We start from the raw sequence: 24,902 nt of genomic DNA, 5'->3' as shown, positions 1-24,902 counted from the left end.
CACAAGAACTAGAAAGGAGGCCAACATGTAATCTAGCAGAAGGGGTCTGTGGATAGAGAGTGGGGTCTGACATTACAGAACAGTTTTAACAAGTGCTGGCCTATTAGATGTTTCTAGAAGAACCTTCAGATAACTTTTGATAAACTGTTGCTTCTGATTTTCTTCACTGTCAAGTATTTACAGCAACTCTAAGGAAGCCTTTGCACTTGTGTTTGTTCAATGGTTTGCTTTTCCTGCGTAGTTTAGAAGTCGTGCTGGTTGATACAGACCATATTTGCTCCTGGGCTATGATGACATTTCCAGTTAGCTTAATGTGAATGTTTTAGAAATTTCCCACAATGGAAAGTTCTATTTGACATAGGAAAGTTCAGCGGTCACTTTCATAGTCAGCTGTATGCCAAGAAATAACGAAAACAATGGATTACGTAGTGCAGCCTTGAGACATGGGAAATTTCTTAGAAGATGGATGAATCATATTATTAATACATGTTGCAAGGCCTGAGGCCTTATATTGGAAAATAAAGAAAAAAGTTGTTAATTTTGAAAGTTTATAAACTTTTTGTGTTTTCTTTGTTACACTTTGTGTAGATTTTATTCTGTTTAGTTTGTTTTTAGCGATTAAAATATTAAAATCCGGGGCTGGCCTGGTGGTGTAGTGGTTAAGTTTGTGTGCTCTCCTTTGGTGGCCCAGGGTTCACCGGTTTAGATCCTGGGCGTGGACCCACACACCGCTCAGCAAGTCATGCCGTAGCGGCTTCCCACATACAAAATAGAGGATGACTGGCACAGATGCTAGCTCAGAGCCAATCTTCCTGAAAAGAAAAAATCCTAAAATAGACTGTTTTAGGAAAGAGATAATTAACATCACTGTGCGTGAATTATGTTCAAACAGCATAAGGTCATAAAAAAATGATAATCCCTCCAAATTAGATTAGATAATGCCTTCGACCACAAAAAAATGATAATCCTTTTGAATTAGATTAGATTTGTTTGAATTCTGAATTAGATAATCCCTTCGAAGTAGGATAATTATTGTCCTTCTCCCAATCTCGCCTTCTCAAGAGGGAAGGGGAAATTATGGCTAGTGTCTAGATCCTGATTTGTTGTATCCCTTGGCCACCTTCAAAATCTGTGACATTCTCAGTTGTGAATCAGATCTGGTCTGCCATTTCTTCCTGTAAATGATTATGGCTGTTCACTTACAAAAGGCCGCTTTAATTGAGGCTATTTCTATTTAACAGAAAGACAGGTGAAAAGAACTGATTGGAAATGATTCAAATGTCATTTTTACATTGAAAATGTCGTCTTATACGTTTTGTTAAGCAGCCTTTTCATAGAGGCAGAAGGGCCGACGGCGTTAGCAGCCTCGGAAGAGAGATGAATCTGAAGGATTTAAATCTGAAGGCCAGCAGTGTTTAGCTGGTGTGAGCCCATATAATAGTTCTACCAGTTAAAAATGATGAAATTCTTTCACACCTATTGGAAAATAGCCACTGTTAAAGCTGGTCACCTTCAAGGTCTTGCTTTAGTACTGTAGCCAGTATCTATTCTGATTAAGTGGTTGCCATACCTCACTGGTTCTTCTGTATTTTGAGTATTTAGCCCACCTATAAAAAGGGAGACATTTTTGGGCTATCGATAAAAATCGGGTTTTGATAACCATCAGGGAGAAGCAAATCAAACCATAATGAGATGTCACTTCATCCTCCCCAGAATGGCTGTAATCCAAAAGACAGCTAATAGTAAGTGTTGGCGAGGATGTGGAGAAATTGGGAACCCTCAAACGCTGCTGGTGGGAAGACAAGATGGTGCAGCCACAGTGGAAAACTGGCAGCTCTTCCAAAGGTTGACTATAGAGTTGCTACCTGACCCAGCAGTTTTGCTCCTGGGTGTACATACTCAAGAGAAATGCAACGTACGTCAACATAAAAACTTGTACAGGAATGCTCAGAGCGGCATTATTCATATTAGCTGAAGGGTAGAACCAACCCAATGGCCATCAGCTGATGAATGAATAAATGAAACATGGGGTATTCATGCATTGGAATATTGTTCACCCCTGAAAAGAAATGAAATACTGACACACGCTACAATGTGGATGAACTTTGAGGACATTATGCTAAGTGAAAGAAGCCAGTCACAAAAGACCACATATTCTGTGATTTCTTTTATATGAAATGGCCAGAAGCAGCAAATCTGTAAGACTGAAAGTAGGTTTTTCTGGTTCCAGGGCTGGAGGGTGGGGGAAGGGAGTGGAGAGTGACTGCTTTTTGGGGTGACGAAAATGTTGTAAAGGTGATTGCGGTGACGGATGCACACCTCTGCAGATATACTAATAATCATCGAATTATGTGCTTTAAATGGATTAATTGCATACTATGTGAATTATATCTCAATAAAGTTGTATGAAAAAAAGAATTGAGTTTTGACCATGTGACATAATCTGTATCACTGCACTTTTTAGGGTCTCTCTCCTCCCCACAGCCCTGAGGACAGGCGAGGTCATGCCCCTATTTTACAGACTTGGAGATTGAGGCTTCGAGAGAGTGTTTTGCGGGAGTCATACAGCTTCTGGTCTAAGATTAATACAGAGGAGCCTGGAGCGAGTACTGACTGATTCTGTTTTCTCCACCTCAGCCAGTAGCAGGGAGCGAGATGGCTTTTCATTTAAACGCATGTGTATCCTGACAAGGATACAATATTCCATGAAAATCTTTGCTTATAAGTAGAAAGTTTCTATTTCAAAGCAGGAGAGAAAAAGAGTTAAAGTTGGAGGCCGGTGACATAATGTGGGTAATGATTGTTCCTTGCTTGTTGTATGTGTGTGGATAACGTTTTTAAGTGACAGCAAGAGAGCAGATACTACACAGGACTGAATAGGCTGGAAAAGATGAGTCAAAGCTGCTACCTCTTATTTTATGATTCTGTATGGTTAAGTTCCTTTTCTCCATGATAGCAATTTCTAAGGAATTAGGAAGAAATGCTTTTGTTTCATTTTCCCAAGGTATATATGCATATTAAAGTGAAATGGCAAGTCCAGTTTACTCTTTGAAGTATAGTTAATATGTTACCCAACTGCAGCCTGGCTGGACACCCAGGGCAAACGCCTCTATTTATATGCATCGTGGGTGGGGAGGTGGGTGGAGGTGTCTCTTACAGCTGACGCTGTCAGAACAGGAAGCAGAGTTATCATCTCTTTGTAGAAGATCAGAAACATTCAAAGGCCCTTAGTTGTGACAATTAAAAAAAAACTCACACACAAGAAAAAAAAACGACCTAAGGAGTTTTCACTGACTGCTAAGTGTAACTTCCTGTCTGGTATGTAGAGGAGATTGGGTTAGGTTTAGTCAGATCCTCTCATGGGAAAAATAAAAGCCACCCCAAAACAGGACATCCCAGTGTGCAGTTCGCAGGCTGCTTTTGTTGTCCACTTCCTCTGCATCTTTTTCCTCGTCCTTCAAGCAGATGTAGGTGATGAGCGGCCCGGCAGCCACCACGTTTCGTTGGAAAAAGTGCAGAGTGGATTTGCCAGGGCGAGCAGCTGGCCGGGCTTGCAAGCAGTTACCAGGTAAGTTTGTCAACCTGCATGACTTCCAGCCGGTGAGGTTTTGAAAAGAGGACGTCAGCAAGGACAGATCGCTTTCAGTCACTGCTGAGCCCGATTTGTTAGCAGAGCTCTGAAGGAAGGGCCTGGCTGGTGACAGAACAGCCCTGGCTCTTCCTCCGGACGCTGCACCTCTGCAGACTCCGAATGGTGGAGACCAACGCTGTCTGCTTCAGCCGTCTCTTCCCAATGCGATCGTTTGCCAGTTACTGGCTTCTTTGGGAAAAGGACTCCAGGAACCATAAATTTCTTGTAACGGATGTGCTTCTCTTTACCTCTCTCTACTTTCAAAGTAGCTTATTATGTGCCGTTTACCGTCGGTAGAGAAAGTTTCCTCTGTGCTGGTGAATACTGATAGAGCTCATCCCATATTGTATTCGATGTGTTGTGTTGGCTAAAAGGATATTTTACTTTTTAAATTATAGAGTTCAGAGCTGATAAAGGGGAGAATCACACATTTATGCTTTTGGGGGGACTGTAAATAAAGGGGTTTTTGTTGAATGCAGTCTTGTCTAGGAGAAATGTTGATGCAGAACTTTACGTAGGATGTGGTCATGCACCTTTTTCCACTGGAATTTACTTCCACGGTGACCTACTTTTTCTCATCAGTTCAGACATCCACATCTTGCTTTAGTATGTGTATCTGTGTACTTGTCTTATAAGCTCTCTGAGAAACAAACCCTAAATGATATGTTTTGTCTGATCTTACATGTCATGCATGAATATTGTCACTATGGAAAAACTTTTAGGCTGCATAGAATTTTTTAAAGATGTTTTTCTTTCCTTTGGAATTACTCTTTCCCTCGTAATGTTTATGAATGAGGTGGCAACCGCTTGTACGCATCATCTCTGTGGAGCAAATTTAAACTAAAATGATTGGAGCAGCCCATATTTTCTTAGTAAATTTGGTTTCTTCGCCAAGTGTAATAGATCAGTGTGCTATAATTCTCTTCTTGGGCTATTACTACTTTCTGTCTTATTTAAAGAACCATGTGGTCCGGCAGAAAGCTCAGAGAGCTTCCAGGGACTGACTTCAAACCCCAGGCACAGAAACAGCAGTTGCAGCATCGTGGCCTTGCAAAGACCTCTCTTGACTCTCACTTAACCCTCTTTCTTTCCCCCACGTTAGTAGTTTCCGTGGTCTCCTCATCTGCGTCTTGACGGTCTTGCTTGGGTCTCAGGCGTCTATGGTGGTTGAAATCAGAAGACAATTAGAAGGAAAATACAAACACACCTTCACATAGTGAGCAGACTTTTAAATGAGTAGACTGAAGCTTTAAATAGGAGCCTGGTGTGTATAGCATTCTTTCCTGTCCTCTGACCAGTCCACCAAAGGCTTTAGGAAAATAGAAAGCAGTTTGAAAAAAGAAATATTTCGGGGCATGTTATTTTAATAAAAATAGAAAACCAATGTGTACATAATTTCAAATTCCACAAGGGCCCTGGCTCTCTTCTCGTTGGTCGTTAGTGAACTGCATGTCTTCTCATGGCTGCGGCATAGTGATCTTGCCAGAAGTAGAGACAGAAAAGCCTACGTTTCATGACGGTGTTCTCCGTGGCAGCACACGGCCTTTCTGGTCTTCAGAGCAGTCTGCGTAGTAGGTTAAACCTGGAGACAAATCCTTTCCTTACAGACCCCCAGGAAGGTGGAAAGAGTGAGACCTAAGTATTTTGCATTGAACTTTCGCCAGTGCAGAGGATGATATTTCAAATGTTGCAGAAACTAAAGGGAATAAGGAAACAAATAAGACAGAATAGATTTAGTATACATATTTGCTCAAAATTAGCCTTTCAGTGTTATTTTTGAAATTGCTGGTCCTTTGCTCTCCAATGTCATGTAGAATGTGCAGCTATTGTATTTGCCTCACAGCTATCCACTGAGATAGAACAGGGCAAAACTGAGTAGATTGAAATCTGAATCTCTGTGTCTGTCTGTCTGTCTGTCTATTGATCTATCTTTGATATAGAATCTTTTTATTTCAAAATATTTACTATAAGCTTTTGTTAGATATTTCCTTTGTTTTTCTTAATCTTATTGTCTATGGACAAATGACCAATATTAAAAATAATCTAATTGAGGGAGACCAAAGTTTAGGGGAAAAAACCCTTGAAAATGTGAAATACAAAATTATTTGGAGGCCATGGGCTGACCCCACTGCCGAGTGGTTAAGTTTGTGCACTCTGCTTCAGTGGCCCAGGGTTTGCTGGTTCAGGTCTTGGGTGTGGACCTACATACCACTCATCAAGCCATGCTGTGGCTGCATCCCACATTGAGGAACTAGAATGACTTGTGTACAACTAGGATGTACAACTATGTGCTGGGGCTTTGGGGAGAAAAAAAAAAAAAAAACAGAGGAAGATTGGCAACAGATGTTAGCTCAGGGACAATCTTCCTCACCAAAAAAAAAAAACAAAACATTAAAAATGTATTTGGAGGGCTTACAGGACTCATAGGCATGTGCTGATGTACGGATGGCGTATGTCTAGATTGTCCTCAGGAAACCACCTCTGGGAGCTTGCTTTCCTGCTATCCTTTCTGCTTTCTTCTCGGTGGATAGGCCCCTATGTCAGCCCTTTCCTTTCTAGATGGACTGGTTAAAGTATTACTCAACCTTGGCTCCTCGGTAGCATCCCCAGGCTGCTGGAGCCCCATGCCCAGAAATCCTGTCTAGTTAGCCTGAGGCCTTGCCTTGCAGCGGGTCAGCACCTCGGGATGGCTGGAGTGCAGCATTGGTCGTTCCCTCCCGGCCTGGTGGCTCCTGGAGGGGCTGCTGGGGGCCCAGGCACTGCGGGGCAACAGGCCGGGTCTGCCTGTGGGATGTCCCGGCAGTCCCTCTGAGCAGAGGCGGGCTGGGCCGGGGCGAGAGAGAACGTTCTGTCCGGCTGTGGCCGGGCGGGGGTCACCTGTCATCTGGGAGGAAGCGCTGGGAGGAGCTCACGGGATGGGCTGACCTCGCGCGGCAGAGCAGAACTCTCGGAATAGACAAGGCTCCGGGCTGTCGGCTCCTGGTGAACGAGAACCTTCGAACGAGCATTTCTGCAGGGGCTGAGGTGTCTGGGTGCGATGTGGGGCGGTGGGGCGCTCCGGGAGCTTGCTGAAGGTTCCCTGGGCGAGGGTTCGTGGGAGAGGAAGGAGCGTGATTGTCTTTGCCAGCTGTTAGGGCTGCCTGACCCACCAGGTGACTGTAGCAGGATAAAGGGACACAGCGTTTAGGGTGACCAGAGGTGGTCAGATGTGTCTGGGAAAGTTTCTCAGCGCTTGTGAAGTTTTAGCTGATCTTAGTGTTTTTAAAGAAAATGAGTTGGTGGTTAGGACGACCAGGTGGAATATAATTTGCAGAGGCTTGAGAGAGAACATTGTTAAGTTGGGAGAAGAGTGGTCACGGTGACTTGGCTGAAACGAAAGAATCTGGGGGGAAATGAGAAGTCTGATTAATGTGGAACTGACCAGTTGGTGAAGGGATGGGACCTGGCCTGGGTTCCCCCGCCATCGACTGTGAAAGGCCCGGAACCTCTGAGACGGGGCTTCAACGGGACTGTCCCCTGGGGGTTGTGTTAGGGGTGTCACACGTTTTAAAGCACTTTGCAAGCTATAGTGACAGTTCCAGGTAAATAAGTTCTGTAAAAATTATAAAAATATAGTCAGTTGATAATCAGCTTTGCCTGCTAGAGTCTAGGAATAGGAAATCAAATATTATGTTCATCGCAGTACTTAAAATATATGTAAGCTGAAGCTGTGTTTTTCCTTGGCATTACTTGAAAGGTATGCCCATTGACACGGATCCTGGATCCGTTTCATGTTTCTCTTGGGTTTTTTGACCCTCCACTTAGAGGGCACCAGGTGCTTCCTGTTCTAATATTTGCAAATTCAGGATTTGGTTGGAGGGCCATCGAAAGGCCTGGTTCGAGAATTAGATAGCATCAGGGCACAGTGACTGACTTGCTCCTGCCCCAATATGTTGACCTTGATTTGAACACTTCAATGAACTGGCAACTCAAGTGGTTTTTTCCCATTGAGCTGGAACATTCATTGTTTTGCAGAGGAAGATGAGTCATAGCCCAGTTTTACCATTGTGCCGAAGTGAAATTTTAGTCTGGGACCAAAGGAACTCAGGGCACACTTTCTGTCTAACCCACAGTGTGAAATCTGGATTGTGAGCCGGGCAGGAATTAGTGTGGCCTGCTCTGCAGAGTTGCTCTCAAGTGTTTTAATGCAATAAATTTTTGAACCCAAATCTGATTTTTAATAATGCATTTAAAATAGCTTTTAAAAATACCTTAAGAATCAGGCTCTTTCTTAAGAAAATTCAATGCAGAGTAAAAATTATACAAAAAATTGTATGGTTTCCACAAAAAAGTGGAAAATTTTCATTCCCTCTCCCCCTCCGTAACTGTTATTAATAGTTTTGTTTGTCCTGCCACTTTTTTTGTATGAATTATGCAAATGTATGGCTTTATATCTAAGTTCCCAGAAGCGGTTTTTCTTTTTGAACCAAAGTTGAAACCGTCCTGTAGGAGTGGTGTCCCATTTAGAAAAATTATTAAAATTAGTGATCTGCGTGCATACACATATCTCAGTTCATTTGCGTAATTGCTTTTACTGTTAAATTGCTGTCCACAAAGAGGAGAGAGATGAAAAGTGGTACAGAATTGTTTGAACTTGCATTGCTGCTTTTGTGAAGTTGAACTTCTCTGCACATGTTTATTGGCTCTTGGCACAAATTCTTTAATAAATTGCCTTTTCCTCCATTGCCCGTTTTCTTCCATTGTTTGGATCTCAGACTTTTAAACTCTTACTGATTCTGAAGGAAATTCCTACAAAACAGCAGATTTGGAATGACTTATTTGAATTTCTTTTAAGACAGTTAATTTCCAACTGAGAAGACAGACGTGATTTCTGGGTCTCTGGGACAGAGCTTGCAGTCTTTGGATTTAGATTCTCTATTTTCTCTTTCTCTTTTGGCCAGTGTGGCAGCTGTCATCATCTCAGACTGGGCTGAGACTGGTATTTATTTAGGGGCCCTACTATTTTATTCACTTTTCACATACTGATAAATTATTTTCATAGGGGTGGTGAATCTCAGGGTTGTTTATAGAATAACCTGTTCTGCACGTAATGTGTGGGACCTGTTAGAGTGAGCAGGAAGAGACTCCGGGGTTAGAGTGACAGCTGAATTCCAGCTGTGCTTTGTGACTCCTTAAAGGTGTGTGCACGTAAGAGCTCTTGCACATTGCTTGGCGGATTGCAGGAAGAATTATATAAGTGGTGACAGTTTTTGTTAGTAGAACCTTTTAAGTTAATACAGGAAAAAAGAATGAAGCTTAGATGTTAAATGAAGATAAGACATTAGTTTTAATGAGGCCCCTATGCACCATCATCCTGAAAATTTACCAGCTTGTCCTCATCTTTCCATCTAGATCTGTCAGTGGTTTTTCACATCAAAGCATGAAGGCTGTAATTCTATACTGGGCTCATTTAACCACAGATCCAATACGTCACAAGAAATAAGAGAGCTATATGGGACGGCAAATGGCCTGCAGTTGCTTGGAGAATATCTTTGTGGCAGGGTGCCCGAATTTTTTGCTGGATTCAAAGTTTACTTTCATCTGTTCAGAAAGGTTCTTACTGTTTGCAAGCAAGCGAGAGAAGCAGAGAGGATGGGCACTCAGCCTCCCGTATGAGTCTGTGCTGCTTGCTCTGTTTACCTTTTGGTGTCTTACATAAAAACCTTTATTTAGTCTGTGGAGAAGACTGTTTCTCCAAGTAGAGGAGAGCTGTCCTGATGGTGTGGAGACGTGATGGATTTCAGTTTCACGCCACTGATCCACCTGCCGTGAGAGGCGGGGCTGCACCGTGGTTGTAAGATAGGCATCTTGCACACGTTCTTCCAGGTCACTTGCACAGCATCAGAGGAAATGCCTTGTCAGGTAGCGATCCTCTGGGCCCTCTGAGAAACAGCTCCTCCTGTCACACCAACTCTGACCCCTTTCTTCTGGCCCAGCCGGCCCCTCGACAGGAACCTGCTGCCAGAGCGAGTCTCCTGGTCTTGACCTGGCCTGTTTTCTTGTTTGACACCTGGATTCTTTGACTTGGCTTCTGCTTCAACTCCTAGGCAGTAACTCCTTTTCTGATGTTAGTAACTCCTGGATTGTGTTTGACAGAAAAACTATTTCCCCCAACAGATTCACTTTCTCTCTGGGTAACCCCAGTCCGCCCATGCAATCTGGTATCTGACAATTCTCTGAAAACTGTTTACTTAGTTGTTAATAAATATTTATTGTCTAACTCTGGATAACCAGTGTTACAGCCAAAAAAGGACAATTATATGTGTGTGTGTGTGTGTGTGTGTGTGTGTGTGGTTGTGTATGGCAGTGATTTATGGGACATTTGGGAATAGAGGAGAAAAAACATCAGGAAATGAAAATACTTATATTTTATCTCTGCCGATGTGAATTCTTTAAAATAATGATCACATTCTGTCCTTATTCACATTCATTTAAAAATCATTCTGCATTTAGTAATGATGGATTTTACAGCTGGGAGGGTATGGACAGTTTGCAAGGGAGTTGAAGAAACAGTTCTCATTTCCACCCCCCATGTCCCACTGGACCCTTCTTATCTATCCCCCTCCTTCCTGCCCATTTCTTCTGCTTTTACAAGGAGAATCTTAGGTTTTATGATGAGAATTTATTTTGTGGCTAAATGAACTAGGCACTACTTTGCAAATGTCCTTGAGATTGCATTATGTGTATTTGCTGAATTTGTTGGTAGGCCTTAGGCTGCAAAATTTCTCTGAGTAACAAAATCTAAATAAAAATGAATGGTGTTGAACGTAACTCTCCCTCTTGATTACTGTAATAAAGAATTGACGTTCACTTCCCATAATTTGGGAGTCATTCAGTGGGTAGTATCTGCCTGGTGTTTTATGATGAACAGTTCTTGTCATATTGGGTTTGTAGCAGGAAGAAAGTAAGCATTGATTCCCTGTACTTTTCTAAATTTCTCATCTATTTATGTTTCTTAAATAGAGTAGTGCAGGTTTCTGTCAACTTCAGTTGCGCCACACGTGGCTAAGAATTAGATGTAAGAAAAAAAAAAAGTAGCCCAAAATAGATGATTTAGACAAGATTTATTGAGCCCTGCTGTTTTCTGGGTCCTGTTACAGTTGCTGGGGCATTTTAAATCCGGTTTTAAACTTAGTAATTCTTTTCGCCGGCCGCCTAGGACCACTGCATATGCCCCGCAGACCAGAGGGAGATTACCGTGGACATTTGTCCCTTGGAGTGTGCAGTGAGGGGACATCCATCAAGTGCCTTACGTCCTCAGTTGGTGACTGTTTTCTTAATTCACATTTGGGTAATCAGTTTCTAGATCTAGGGCAGTAAATTAGAAGGGTAGGGGGCTTGAGTGCTGCTAAAAATGGACACGATAACGGTAGTGAGTTATGCTGATCGTCGAGGAGACGAAGAAATAAAGAGCAGCGCGGTAAAGGCTCAAAGCCAAACAACTTGGGCCCATATGGCACTATATTTTGCTATTCAAGTTGGCAAAAATTGTAAAAACCCTTAGGACGTGATAAAGCTCTTCCGGTGGTGTGACTCTGCCAGTGAGGGAAGGCAGGATGGTTTTCTGGGCTGCAGCATCCACTCGGACTGGAATCCTGCTTGCATATTTTGTTAGACCCAACTGAATTAAGACAAAGCCCCTTTCTCTGGCCCTGGAGTGGCCTGAGTTAGGCTCATGTGCCCGGCTGGTTTCCAGCTGCGGGGGTTGGTCCCGTGCAGCCAGCGTTCAGTGACTTCCAGAAGCACTGCAAATGTTCTTGGTCCTGGGCCGGCCTCTCTGGAAGTGGGCTGTGTTTGGTTTCTTCTGCTGTTAGATCCTCAACAATTCACTCCAACGCTGGGTCAAGCACACCTTTTCCAGGAATTCTTTCCCGACCTTCCCTGATAGAAAGCATTTAGAATAGCCTGTTACTGCTCTTGTAAGTGCTGTATAAATATTTGCCATTATTATTACTGTTGTTGATATCCTCATTTCAGCGATTTCTCATAAGTTAAAAAAACAGCTAAGAAAGACAGATCAGGATTTCTTGATAGAGTGAAATCTGCACATGTATTAAAAATAGGGTGATATTTACCTCCAATTTGTCAGAGGCAGTGCATGTGGGAGGAAGAGGTGTAAGCTCCATCCACAAGGAGGCTTGTCTCCTTGGCTTTCCCTCACCTGCCGTCTTCCTTTCCGACCTTGCAGCCCCGTGAAATGGGAGCTGTCGAGGCAGCCTGTGGTGTGGAATCTGGAGACCAGTTGTTCCTCCTGGCTCCTTCACGCCAACCTGTAGCCGCTGTGAGCTGCTAAGAGCTCAGCCAGGCTAGGAGCCTGTACTCGTGCCAGATTCCCCTCGTTTTCCCATGATGATATGTTATTAGTACCCTGATCCCTGTTATTTGTTGAGTTAATCTGCGCTTCGGGGAGCTCCGAAGATCACAGCATTTTGTTTCCAGGGACCTCGTTTCCTAATATATGTTCTGGGCAGATGAGACGAGACTCAAGACAGTTAAGCCCAACAATTTAATATCTACAAATAGTGTTTTATCTTTAACCTTCCTATCCATTCCTTTTCAGCATCCTAGAAACAGATGCTTAAATTGTTTAAACAGACAGTCCCCTGTTTTTCATTCTAAGGTGTCTATTTTCCTATAAACAAGATATGACTTATGTTTTTAATCCCCATCCATGAGAACAGAGGCGTCAATGGGGTATGAGGATCAGATGAAATCCCCCCAGGTTAGAATCACTGATCGCAGGACTTCCTGCGGAAATTCTGACAGCCTGATTTTTTTTTCTCCTTTGAATTCACTCGGCTGTTTTTGGCAAACATTTATTTGTCAATATTGATTGATTATAAAAATAATTATTAAAAAAATTTAAATAGGAGATAAAAATTAAATTTAGTAATTTAAAATTATTTAAAATGTGATAGCCTTGTTGGTTGAATGATTGATCTATCTACTTAGGCAAATTAGTAATTGTACTCAGAAGGCAGGTTTTATATCCCATATGGCGGATATGATCAGGTTCATTGCTGTAGGGAGAGCGTGAAGGATCGAGCCTGTCTTTCCTTTGCCCCGTCTTGTCCCGAGCACATTTGTATTTTGACTTGGGCTTCGGGTCAGACTGCCTGAATTTCCGTTCAGGTACTTCTGTATACTAGCTGTGTACAACCTAGGCAAGTTCTTTAATTTTAAGTGACCTCTGACCTCTTCTGAAAGAGGACTGTAAAAGCATTTACCCCTTAGGGATGTTGTGGGGATTAGATTACATAGTGATCCTCGGAAGAAGCATTCAATACGTGTTGCTAATAGTAGCAACAGTAATAATGTTACTACTCTTACTATTATTGATAAATTTAAAGTAGTTTAAACTACCTTGTATAAGAGAGCTGCTAAAATGAATCAGACTTAGCTGAATTGAAATTTGATTTTTTTTGCCCATTCGCTTTAGGTGGTAGTGAGCTATGAAATAACTAAAAGATCAGGAGGTGGGTATAAAATCTAGGTGACTCATTCTTACACTGAACAGAACTATTAAGACTTCAGAACTTAAAGTATGACATTTCTTGCTGTTCCATGGAAATCCTTATTCCTAATTTCTTGATATTAACTATCTTAGTTCGTTAAACTCAACAATCTTAGTTTGTTAAACTCTTGTGTTGTTAGAATGAGATGTTCCTTATTTCATAAAATGTTTAGTTCTTTAAAGGAAATTCCAAGTTTCTTACTCCATTGTTGAGTGTTTTCTCTTAAAAATCACAGTAATGTCAAAGAATGTTAGAAAAGAAAAAATATCCATTCCTATTTCTACTATCTTAATAGTAACTTTCATATCTTATTTTCCCAGTTAGCCCCTATAATCACATTTTAAAATAATTGTAATTACACTACTGAACAAGCAATGGATCATTGAAGAAATTAAAGAAGAAATCAAAAAATACCTGGAAACAAATGAAAATGATAGCATGCCATACCAACTCATATGGGACACAGCAAAAGCTGTATTAAGAGGAAAATTCGTTGCAATACAGGCACATCTTAACAAACAAGAAAAATCCCAAATAAGCAATCTTAAACTACACCTAACTGAACTAGAGAAAACAAGAACAAATAAAGCCCAAAGTCAGCAGAAGGAGAGAAATAATAAAAATCAGAGCAGAAATAAATACTATTGAAATGAAAAAGGCAGTAGAAAGGATCAATGAAACAAAGAGCTGGTTTTTTGAGAAGATAAATACAATTGACAAACCCCTAGCCAGACTTACAAAGAAAAAAAGGGAGAAAGCTCAAATAAACAAAATCAGAAATGAAAGAGGAGAAATAACAACAGGCTCTACAGAAATACAACGGATTATAAGAGAACACTACGAAAAACTATATGCCAACAGAATGGATAACCTAGAGGAAATGGATAAATTCTTGGACTCCTACAATCTCCCAAAGCTCACTCAAGAAGAGGCAGACAATTTGAACAGACCAATCACAAGGAAAGAGATTGAAACAGCAATCAAAAACATCCCAAAGAATAAAACCCCAGGACCAGATGGCTTTCCTGGGGAATTCTACCAAACTTTCAGAGAGGATTTAATAGCTATCCTTTTCAAGCTATTCCAAAAAATTAGGGAAGATGGAATACTTCCTAACACATTCTATGAGGCCAACATCACACTGATACCAAAACCTGACAAGGACACCACGAGAAAAGAGAACTACAGGCCAATATCACTGATGAACATAGATGCAAAAATTCTAAACAAAATTTTGGCAACCAGAATTCAGCAATTCATCAAAAGGATCATACATCATGATCAGGTGGGATTCATACCAGGGACACAGGGATGGTTCAACATCCGCAAATCAATCAACATGATATACCACATCAACAAACTGAGGAATAAAAACCACATGATCATCTCAACAGATGCAGAGAAGGCATTTGACAAGATCCAACAGCCATTTATGATAAAAACTCTGAACAAAATGGGCATAGAAGGAAACTACCTCAACATAATAAAGGCCATATATGACAAACCCATAGCCAACATCATACTCAATGGGCAAAAACTGAACGCCATTCCCCTGAAAACAGGAACGAGACAAGGATGCCCTCTATCACCACTCTTATTCAACATAGTACTGGAGGTCCTGGCCAGAGCAATCAGGCAAGAAAAAGGAATAAAAGGAATCCAAATAGGGAGGGAAGAAGTGAAATTCTCGCTGTTTGCAGACGACATGATCTTATATATAGAAAACCCCAAAGAATCTATTGGAAAACTCTTAGAAGTAATCAACAACTACAGCAAAGTTGCAGGGTACAAAATCAATTTGCATAAATCAGTAGCAGTTCTATACTCCAATAACGAACTAACAGAAAAAGACCTCAAGAACACAATACCATTCACAATCGCAACAGAAAGAATAAAATACCTGGGGGTAAATTTAACTAAGGAAGTGAAGGACCTATATAATGAAAATTTTACAAGGCCTTTCTGAGAGAATTGGATGACAACATAAGGAGATGGAAAGACATTCCATGTACATGGATTGGAAGAATAAACATAGCTAAAATGTCCATTCTACCTAAAGCAATCTACAGATTCAACGGCATCCCAATCAGAATCCCAGTGATATTCTTTACAGAATTAGAACAAAGAATCCTAAAATTCATATGGGGCAACAAAAGACCCCGAATTTCTAAAGCAGTCCTGAGAAAAAAGAACAAAACGGGAGGCATCACAATCCCTGACTTCAAAACATACTACAAAGCTACAGTAATCAAAACAGCATGGTACTGGTACAAAAACAGTTGTACAGATCAATGGAACAGAAGTGAAAGCCCAGAAATAAAACCACACATCTATGGACAGCTTATCTTTGACAAAGGAGCTGAGGGCATACAATGGAGAAAAGAAAGTCTTTTCAACAAATGGTGCTGGGAAAACTGGAAAGCCACATGTAAAAGAATGAAAATTGACCATTCTTTTTCACCATTCACCAAAATAAACTCAAAATGGATCAAAGACCTAAAGGTGAGACCTGAAACCATAAGGCTTCTAGAAGAAAACGTAGGCAGTACACTCTTTGACATCAGTATTAAGAGGATCTTTTTGAACACCTTCTCAGAGAAGGGAAACAATAGAAAGAATAAACAAATGGGACTTCATCAGACTAAAGAGCTTCTTCAAGGCAAATGAAAACAGGATTGAAACAAAAAAACAACCTACTAACTGGGAAAAAATATTTGCAAGTCATATATGTGACAAAGGATTAATCTCCAAAATACATAAAAAACTCACACAACTCAACAACAAAAAATCAAACAACCCAATCAAAAAACGGGCTGGAGACATGAACAGACATTTCTCCAAAGAAGATATACGGATGGCCAACAGGCACATGAAAAGATGCTCATCATCGCCGATCATCAGGGAAATGCAAATCAAAACTATACTAAATATCACCTTGCACCCATTAGAATGACAAAAATATCTAAAACTAATAGTAAGAAATGTTGGAGAGGTTGTGGAGAAGAAGGAACCCTCATACACTGCTGGTGGGAATGCAAACTGGTGCAGCCACTATGGAAAACAGTATGGAGATTCCTCAAAAAACTAAAAATAGAACTACCACACGATCCAGCCATCCCACTACTGGGTATTTATCCAAAGAGCTTGAAGTCAGCAATCCCAAAAGTCCTATGCACCCCAATGTTTATTGCAGCATTATTTACAATAGCCAAGACATGGAAGCAACCTAAGTGCCCATCAACAGACGAATGAATAAAGAAGATGTGGTACATAAATACAATGGAATACTACTCAGCTGCAAAACAGAGCAAAATCATTCCATTTGCAATAACATGGATGGACCTTGAGGGAATTATGTTAAGTGAAATAAGCCAGCGAGAGAACGATAATCTGTGTATGACTCCACTCATATGAGGAATTTAAAAATGTGGACTAAGAACAGTTTGGTGGATACCAGGGGAAAGGTGGGGTGGGGGGTGGGCACAAAGGGGGAAGTGGTGCACTTACAACACGAATGACAGACATTAATCTGCGACTGAAATTTCACAAGGTTGTAACCTATCATTAACTCAATAAAAAAATAAATAAATTTAAAAAAAGCAAAAAAAACCAAACAAAAACAAAAACGAAAACTAAAATAATTGTAATTATATAATACTCCTAACTTTTTGTTCTGGTATTTTAGTTTTATATTATTTACTAAGTATTTTTGATGTTTCTGTTAGGTAGTTATTCTATAATTTATTTGACTCTTTCTCTGTTTTTTGATATTTAATTTATTCCGGGTCTTTCACCATTATGGGTAATAGTGCAGTGAAAATTATCTTTATTGATCAGTAAAATGAGATAATAAAAATAATTACCGTAGCGTTGTTGTGAGGATTGTATGGATTAATAGATATGAAGCAGGGTTTCTCAGCCATGGCACTATTGCTGTTTGGGCCAGATAAATCTTTGCTGTGGGGACCGTCATGTGCGCTTTAGATGTTTAACAGTATCCCTGGCCTCTGCCTACCGTTTTGACAAACAGAAATGTTTCCAGACATTGCCAGGTGTCTCCTAGAGCACGGAGTGGCTCCCAGTTGAGAACCCTGATGTGAAAGATTTAGAACATCCTGGCCCTGCTCCAGTGAGTGCTATTCACTAGTAATATTTGCTATTACTATTACTGTTGTTGGTGTCATTCTTCATTTCAGTTATTTATTTCTGATAAGTTCCTAGAAATAGAATTTCTGGGACAAGTGGTTTAATTTTAGGGTTTCTGACATGTATTACTAAATGGTCTCTAGAAAGGCTCTGTTAGGTTTAATGCCCCCAGTTATATATAAATATGTCTCTATCTCTGAGATCCAGCCAGTATCCAATTGTGGGTACCACTTGTTGTTTTATTTTCAATTTCTCTAATTACTGCTCAAGACAAGTATTTTCTTTTCTTTTTTTTTTTTTAAAGATTTTATTTTTCTTTTTTCTCCCCAAAGCTCCACGGTACATAGTTGTATATTTTTAGTTGTGGGTCCTTCTAGTTGTGGCATGGGGGATGCCGCCTCAGCATGGCTTGATGAGTGGTGCCTTGTCCGTGCCCAGGATCCGAACCGGCGAAACCCTGGGCCTCTAAAGCGGAGCTCGACAACTTAACCACTTGGCCACAGGGCCAGCCCCAAGACGAGTATTTTCTATGTTTCTTCACTTGTATTGCCACATCTGATGATTCTGGTAACGGCCTTTGTTGGCTTCCCCCATTTTTTTTTTTTTTTGAGCAATTTTGCCATCCACCACTTGAAGTTGAAAAGTCATATCCTCTATAACCAAGTCTGTGTTAAATTTCTTTTCCTGATCTTTAATAACATCCAAGTTGAACATTGTTGATGTCTTTCAGATTATTGTGTTTTTGTTGGTTCAGATTAAGAACAGTAATTGACAGTGTCCCATATAAGGAGAACTTTCAGGATTTAAATATAAGGTGATGTCCTGTTTTTTGAAGGATAATTTTGTGGAGAAGCACCCAGCTTTGTATTCAGTGACATGTGTCATTTATCAAAGGTGCTTGCCTCTGGCTTACTTTTTGGAAATAGTCCCAGTCCAGCTATAGCCGAGGCTGGTGCTGCCCTGCTCACATCGTCTGCTTTCCGCACTGGTGCTTGGGGACTTCCAGCTGCAGGCGTCTGTGTTCCTTGGCTTGAGGGCGTTCTCTGGCTGGAAAAGCTCACACCCAGGGTTGGCCGGGAGTGCCAGCCCCCAGCAGCCCACACCCAGTGACTGCTGTAGTATAAATCTGTACTATATACGTGTATAGTATAAATCCGTACCAGCTCTCTTGCATCTCAGATGACCTGCCTTTGAGATGAGCATTTGGCCCTGGTTTTCTCAGTTGAATTATGATTCAGTGGTAACTTACTTGAAAATGACCCTTTTATTGGCTACCTTTCCTGTCCTGTCCCACTTCTTCACCATCCACCAGTGTTTCATGGGGTCACCTCCAAGATAAACTACTTATATTTGAATCCTTGTCTCAGTATTTGCTTCTGGGGGGTGGAACCAACCTAAGATGTTTGCCAACTTTTCCTTTGACCGTGACCTTTTCCTTTGACCTTGATGAAAGAAGAGGAAAAATCAGGCCAGGAGAATAGAAATCTTTTGAAGACCTGTCTGTATAGGAAGGAGATAAATTTAATTGATTCAAGAGACGACTTGGACAAGTAAATATTCTAGTTACTGCAGCCCAGGGTGTCCCAAGAAAGAGTCTCTGGACTGTATGATGGGGTTAAAGCCACAGCAGGATAGCTTTTAGTGTCCCCACCTAATGTGAGTTTCCACCCACTTGCTTCACACCATGGAGGGATGCAGGCTTGCTGGATTTCAGAAAGACTGGTTTTTAGTTTGTGGCTTTCTCCACATAGAGACTGATTAATATTAGGAAGAAAAAAACCTCCTCATCTATAGCTTTCCTAATTTGTCCTTGTGTTTGAGCTAATTGTTAATGCCTTGGGAAAAACTTATAGCTTGCAGCTCTGCTAGCTTGGCGGACAGGGCAATATTAGTTTCAATTTCAGGCTTAGTCTGGAGGGCTGTGTTTGAATAAAACCATCCCAGAGTTGAGGGAAAACCACAGTGGTCTTCTTCTGGATGCTAAAAGGGACTTTGCATGACTGATAAGGAAAAAAATGCCTTTTAAATTAGAGGCACAGGTCATTTCCAGGGCTTTTTGTATTATGCTGCCACTTCCTTACTCACATTTAAAGAATAAAAACAAAGGCCCAATTAATAGTAATAATAACAGGAATGGAAACAAAGAAAAGAAAATGAGTAAAATAAATACAGTTGTAAATATTTGCTTTGTTAGTTAAAAAAAGTCAACTAATTGGAGCTGATTTCTAAAAAGTCAAATTTGGCTAGCATATAATAGCTAAATTTCTTTAACTGGGTGGGGTTGGAATGTTGAGGCCCTGATGTGGATGTCCCAGGCCAGGGTGGAAATTTCGCCTAAGGGCACTTACTGAAAGAGCCCTCTGGGGAGGGTAGGTGAGCGGCACCTACATGGGCTCCTGTCTCCCTGAGCCACCTCGCACCCTGCCGTCTGCTCATCGCCCAGCTGTGTTCTGTCAGTGCCCCCTCTGCAGATGGCCGACTTCCAGGAGCATTTGTCTCAAAGTCACATAGCTAGTTTGTTTCTTTGCCAGCAAAATGTTGACCGTAGTTTCTAAAAAGCTGAGGTCATTACATGGTCTTCAATGACCTTAGCTGTAAGTGAATGCGACCCAGAGTGGCTCAAAATCAATGTTGGCCCGCATAGGTTTCACAGTTTCCATGTGAAAGTTCTTCCTTTGTTGTTTGGGATTAATAACTGAATAGGATGTAAAGCCAAATGATTTCATTGTTGAACACAGACTTGAAGGTCATGAGAAACTGCCTGTTCAAATTAAACTTTGCCGAGATGTGGTTAAAAGGTCTCCATTAACACCTGGATCGTTTTTTGAAACAAGGCAGAGGAAAAAAAGAGAGAAAAAAAGGGAAACATCCTTCTTTCTATGTTGTGAAAATTGATTTCAGCTACATCAAATGATGTGTTGGGTCCTTACGATGGGGGACCTGTGAGGCTGAGTTTGCACTGTGAGTAACATTTTAAAACAAAGGTGTCTATTGAGGACCTACTGTGTGCCAGGTTGTTCACAATGAGTTTGTTGTGTCAAGAAATGTGGTAAAGAATTAGTTGTAGGTACACCTACTTTGTTAAAACTTGATTTTTAAGTTTTGTATCGTGTTGATTCACTATTTAAAATAGGATTTCGAATCAAGTTTTTAAGTACTTAGCACTTTGAATTTTATTATGTCTTCAAAAGAATTTAATAGTCACACGTACCAATTGATGAAAATACAGTAGTACTGAAATTTAAGAATACAGAGACCCAGGCTCAGGAAGCACAATATCTTATAGAACTGTATCTTGTACTTATCTTCTATGTATTTTCTAGGCTTTGGAGTCAGAAGTTAGGAAAAGCTTGTCTCCTTGTCCGTATTTACTTTTCCCACTTGGTTAAGGAACTGCCCTAGCTCTTGGCTATATATTTATATACACATGTCCATTTGTATGATGAATTGCCACAGATCTAGCATCTATAACTTTTACATCATAAAGATAGATTCACTTTGAAAGTGACACACTGAGAGCCTGGTTTTCCCAGGACTGGTGCGTCGTGAAGTGGTTGAGGGGTGACTGGCCTGCCTGGTTGGGTCCTGTTCGCTCCTGTGTTATTAGTATATCTCCTTGCATTCCGGTTGGGTCTTCAACCTCCTCTCCCCGCGCGGCTTTGAGGCCCTAAGTCAGCTGGTAGGAATTTGCTTGTGTGGTAGGAATAACTACAGATGGCTGGAGATACAAGGTGCTCATGTAACAGTTCCATTAGAATTTTTCCGTGCTTAAAGCAAACAAACAAAACAAAATGAAAAAACCCCTAAAACATTATAATTTTATTGGAGTTGAATTATCCCTGTTCAAGAAGAAATTTTCTTACATGGCTAACTCAATTTCTTCTGAATGATTAGGACTTTTCTCCTTTTCCTAAGGATACATCAGGTTATTTCTTTGGTAAATCAGTAAATATTTATTATATTTATGCTGTATAAGGGACTATGTGAGAGGCCAGGGAATAAGACAGTTTCTTTCTTCAGGGAATTAAGAATTTCATTAGGAAGGGAGATCAACAGGGGCATGCATGTATATAATATTATTAACTTCCCAACCTCCCCAGATATTTTGTTATAAGTAAGGAACAAAATATGTGAATTCAAAAGGTGGGGGTGGCATGGGTATGGGGCTGGTGGAAGAAACTCTTTCGAGGGCTCCTGAAAGAGGGGACCATTTGCTATGGAAACTGGTGGCAGCCTGGGGCTGGAGGAGAATGTTCCAGTGGAGGGCATGGATCGTAGGGATGGTTACAGGAATGCATGCTGAACACCATACTAAGTAGGTTTCTTAACCCTGCGACGTATAGATGTACCTGATTTCGAAGACAGGGGGATGTTTGGGAGGTTCTGCGTGCAGAATTTCATGATCATAAGAAGCTAGTCTTTCAATTAGGATGCACGTGGGAGGGTGGACAGTATGGGAGGTGGTTGTCCAATGTTGAGGGGAGGATATTGAAGACCTGGCCATCGGGGTTGATAGCTTGGGGATATCTCGGCTCTGCTGAAGAATTAAATTGAGTTATGGCAAAGTTCTCTTCGTGATTTTTAATGTTGAAGATGCTGCTGCCAAAAGCTGAGCTCACTCTTCTTTTGGGTGTATCTGACTGAAAGAATGTGTGTGTGAAAGATTCTTCCCTCTTGTTGCACTGACCGTATCAGTTTCTCGTTCAGGAGCTCAGGTGATGCCAGCAGACAGGGCTTCTGATGGTGACCGGCTTGTTTCCCTCCACTGTCTGTTTTGTGCTTTTCCTAGTTATTTCCCTCGAAAGGTAAAAGGAGGTGCTCCGGCCGGGTTTCATCCCTCCGGGCCGGTTTGTGTGGGATTGCCCCCTGCTCACGTTTGTTGTCAGTTGCTGCTGTGTGTCCTTTACCCAGTTGGGGCGAGAGGCCTGGGCACCTGCAGCCTGCTCTCCTGCTTTGTGTTTCTACTTCTGACCTCGTGGTTCCAAGTTTGTGATTCCCGGGAGGGACACATGACCGAGAAATGTTGCAGATGAGTGGGTGCCTTCTTTTCCTATTGCTGCTGTAGCCAATCAGCTCAAATTCCATGGCTTAGCACAGCACAGGTTTGTTATCTTAGAGTTCTGGAGGGCAGAAGTCAGGCTCAGGTCTCACTGTACCAAACTCTGAGTGTTGGCAGTGCTGTATTCCTCCCGGAAGCTCTAGGGGAGAATTAGTTTCCTTGCCTTTCTAGCTGCCCACGTTCCCTGGCTTACAGCCCCTTCCATTTTCAAAACCAGCATGGTGGGCCGAGTCCCTCTCAGGTTGTAGTGGATAATTCTTGATTTTCTTTTTTCTTTTTTTCCTTTTTTTTGAGGAAGATTAGCCCTGAGCTAACATCTGCCACCAATCCTCCTCTTTTTGCTGAGGAAGACCGGCCCTGAGCTAAAACGCGTGCTCATCTTCCTCTACTTTATATGTGGGATGCCTGCCACAGCATGGCTTGCCAAGCAGCGCCATGTCTGCACCCGGGATCCTAACCAGCGAACCCCCGGGGCCACCAAAGCGGAACGTGTGCACTTCACCACTGCGTGACCGGGCCAGCCCCTTGATTTTCGTGTTTTTAGAAAAAAGAACCTCTGCACAAGGAATTTAGTATGGAATTCTCCCATCATTCACGCTTGTCTAAAATAAATTTCATCACTTTCTTTTTTGGCAGCTGACATAAATACTTTTTAAAAATAATGTTAGAAGAAGCTTTTCTTCTTTGTGTGTGCGTGATGTGTGTTTGATGACCGGGAGAGGGAGGGATGACTCAAATCTTGTCGACTTCAGGGCCGGTGGAGGGCTGAACTTCCGGAATGGGCCATGAAGAGCGGACTTCACTTGGCTGTGACGAAACACGTAAACCACTCGTGCTTCTCCACTTTCTCCGCTTTATTCTGAAGCCATTTACTTCGGTTAATGTGATTTCATAGTTTCTTTCTCAGTGTCATCTGGCAGGATGTTATTAAGGAGAAACATCCAACTTGAGTTTGAAGTGTATTTGGGAACAAACCAAGTGGGTAGCCCAACTAAAAGTGGAATTGAAATGACTCATTTTATGAAAAGTGAGGCAGGTCGGAGGTTAGTTAGCAAGGGGTTTCTGTGTTCGTCTGTGCGCTCGGTGATAGCTTGGCGTTTGGAAGGAATTGGTTTTAGGTGAATCGGATATTGGTCGGGCAGATGCTAGAGACTGTATGCTCATTGCATTCCATTGCTGACCGGAGAACCTGGATAGCGTAATTATCGCATGAATATGAAAGTTGATGTGTTATAATAGCACAGTTCATGGAACTGGAGGCTACCTGTGGGAGGTGTCACTCCAAGAAACCTCTAGCTACGTTTTTAAGAAGGGGTCATATATGAGTCAGGGATTCATTAAGAAAATACTTCCAAGACACATGACTTAGATCCACTGCTTCTTCCCTGTCGATTTTATAGATATGACTTTAATTTTGTAGCTATGATTTTTCTGACGTCCCCCCCAGTCATCATTGTATAGACAATGCAATTCTCACTGCATATTTGGAATTTTTAGAATAATAATATTTAGAATGATGTTTAGAAAATGTACATTTCTGAAATACTCAGAATATTACTCAGGTTACTGTTAGAATTAAAGTAGGGTTTTGTCCAGACAAATAGATGTAAGTTTATGACCTCCTAACTTAGACACTGCCTAAATCTTTTGTTTTCCTACGATATATTTGATTAGCTTTTATTTTCAAGGAGAAACTAATCTTCAAGAAGACGGTTATTTGTTGGATGAGGGCCAAGAGAAAAAATCTAGGAATGTTAAGCCCCTGTGTAAGGGGAAGTTGGTATTTCTTTTATTGCTGGTAATCCTTAGTGATCTAAGGATTGAGGCCCTATAAGTTTGTGCTTCTCTTCCTTTTCATTCCCCGTAAAGAGCCATCACACAGGCAATTGGGAACTGTGACATGGACATTTAAGATGGCCTAATGCAGGACATTCGTTCCTTCAGTTTCCTCATTCTGCAGCATATAGAAGAAAGAAAGAAAACCCTGGGATGTAACAAATAAAAATGACATGAAGTAGAGAACACTGAGTCTGGCTTGTAGTAGATGCTCAATAAATAATTTTTAAAGGCATGAACCAAATGGCTTGTTTGTGTACGTGTTTAAAGTTAGTGTTTATAGGATGGAGTCTGTCTCTCTCTCTTTGTCTTAGGAAAGATGTTTGTGTTGTATCTACAGGAAAGAGAAACATATCTTTACCATTTATAGCTGTAAATCATAAGCTTAAAAATAAGATTAGCTTAGGGGCTGGCCCCGTGGCCGAGTGGTTAAGTTCGCGCACTCCGCTTCGACGGCCCAGGGTTTCGCCGGTTCGGATCCTGGGCACGGACATGGCACTGTGCGTCAGGCTGCGTTGAGGCGGCATCCCACATGCCACAGCTAGGAGGACCCACAACTAAAAATACACAACTATGTGCTGGGGGGATTTGGGGAGAAAAAAAGGAGATTGGCAACAATTGTTAGCGCAGGTGCCAATCTTTAAAAAAAAATAAAAATAATAAGATTAGCTTAGTG

General features: G+C 41.4%; 1 protein-coding gene across 33 annotated transcripts in view; it reads left to right on the top strand.

Moving 5' to 3' along the window:
* Positions 1–24,902, top strand: part of UTRN (utrophin) — a 479,488-nt gene that overhangs the window by 54,434 nt on the left and 400,152 nt on the right. For 16 of the 33 annotated variants that reach the window (XR_011535458.1, XR_011535457.1, XM_070602737.1 and 13 more), the window contains exon 1: positions 3,149–3,568. The exons of the other annotated variants lie outside the window; for them this stretch is intronic. Coding sequence is in view for 14 of the 16 variants with exons in the window: in XM_070602737.1 (XP_070458838.1) it covers positions 3,475–3,568 (94 nt within the window). In the remaining 2 variants the exon portion in view is untranslated. Of the gene's footprint in view, positions 1–3,148; positions 3,569–24,902 lie in introns of those variants that run through there. 33 annotated transcript variants of the gene reach the window in all.

Source organism: Equus przewalskii, chromosome 32 (assembly GCF_037783145.1).
Source record: "Equus przewalskii isolate Varuska chromosome 32, EquPr2, whole genome shotgun sequence".
NCBI classification, from domain to species: domain Eukaryota; kingdom Metazoa; phylum Chordata; class Mammalia; order Perissodactyla; family Equidae; genus Equus; species Equus przewalskii.
This window is presented reverse-complemented; position numbering and strand designations above follow the sequence as displayed.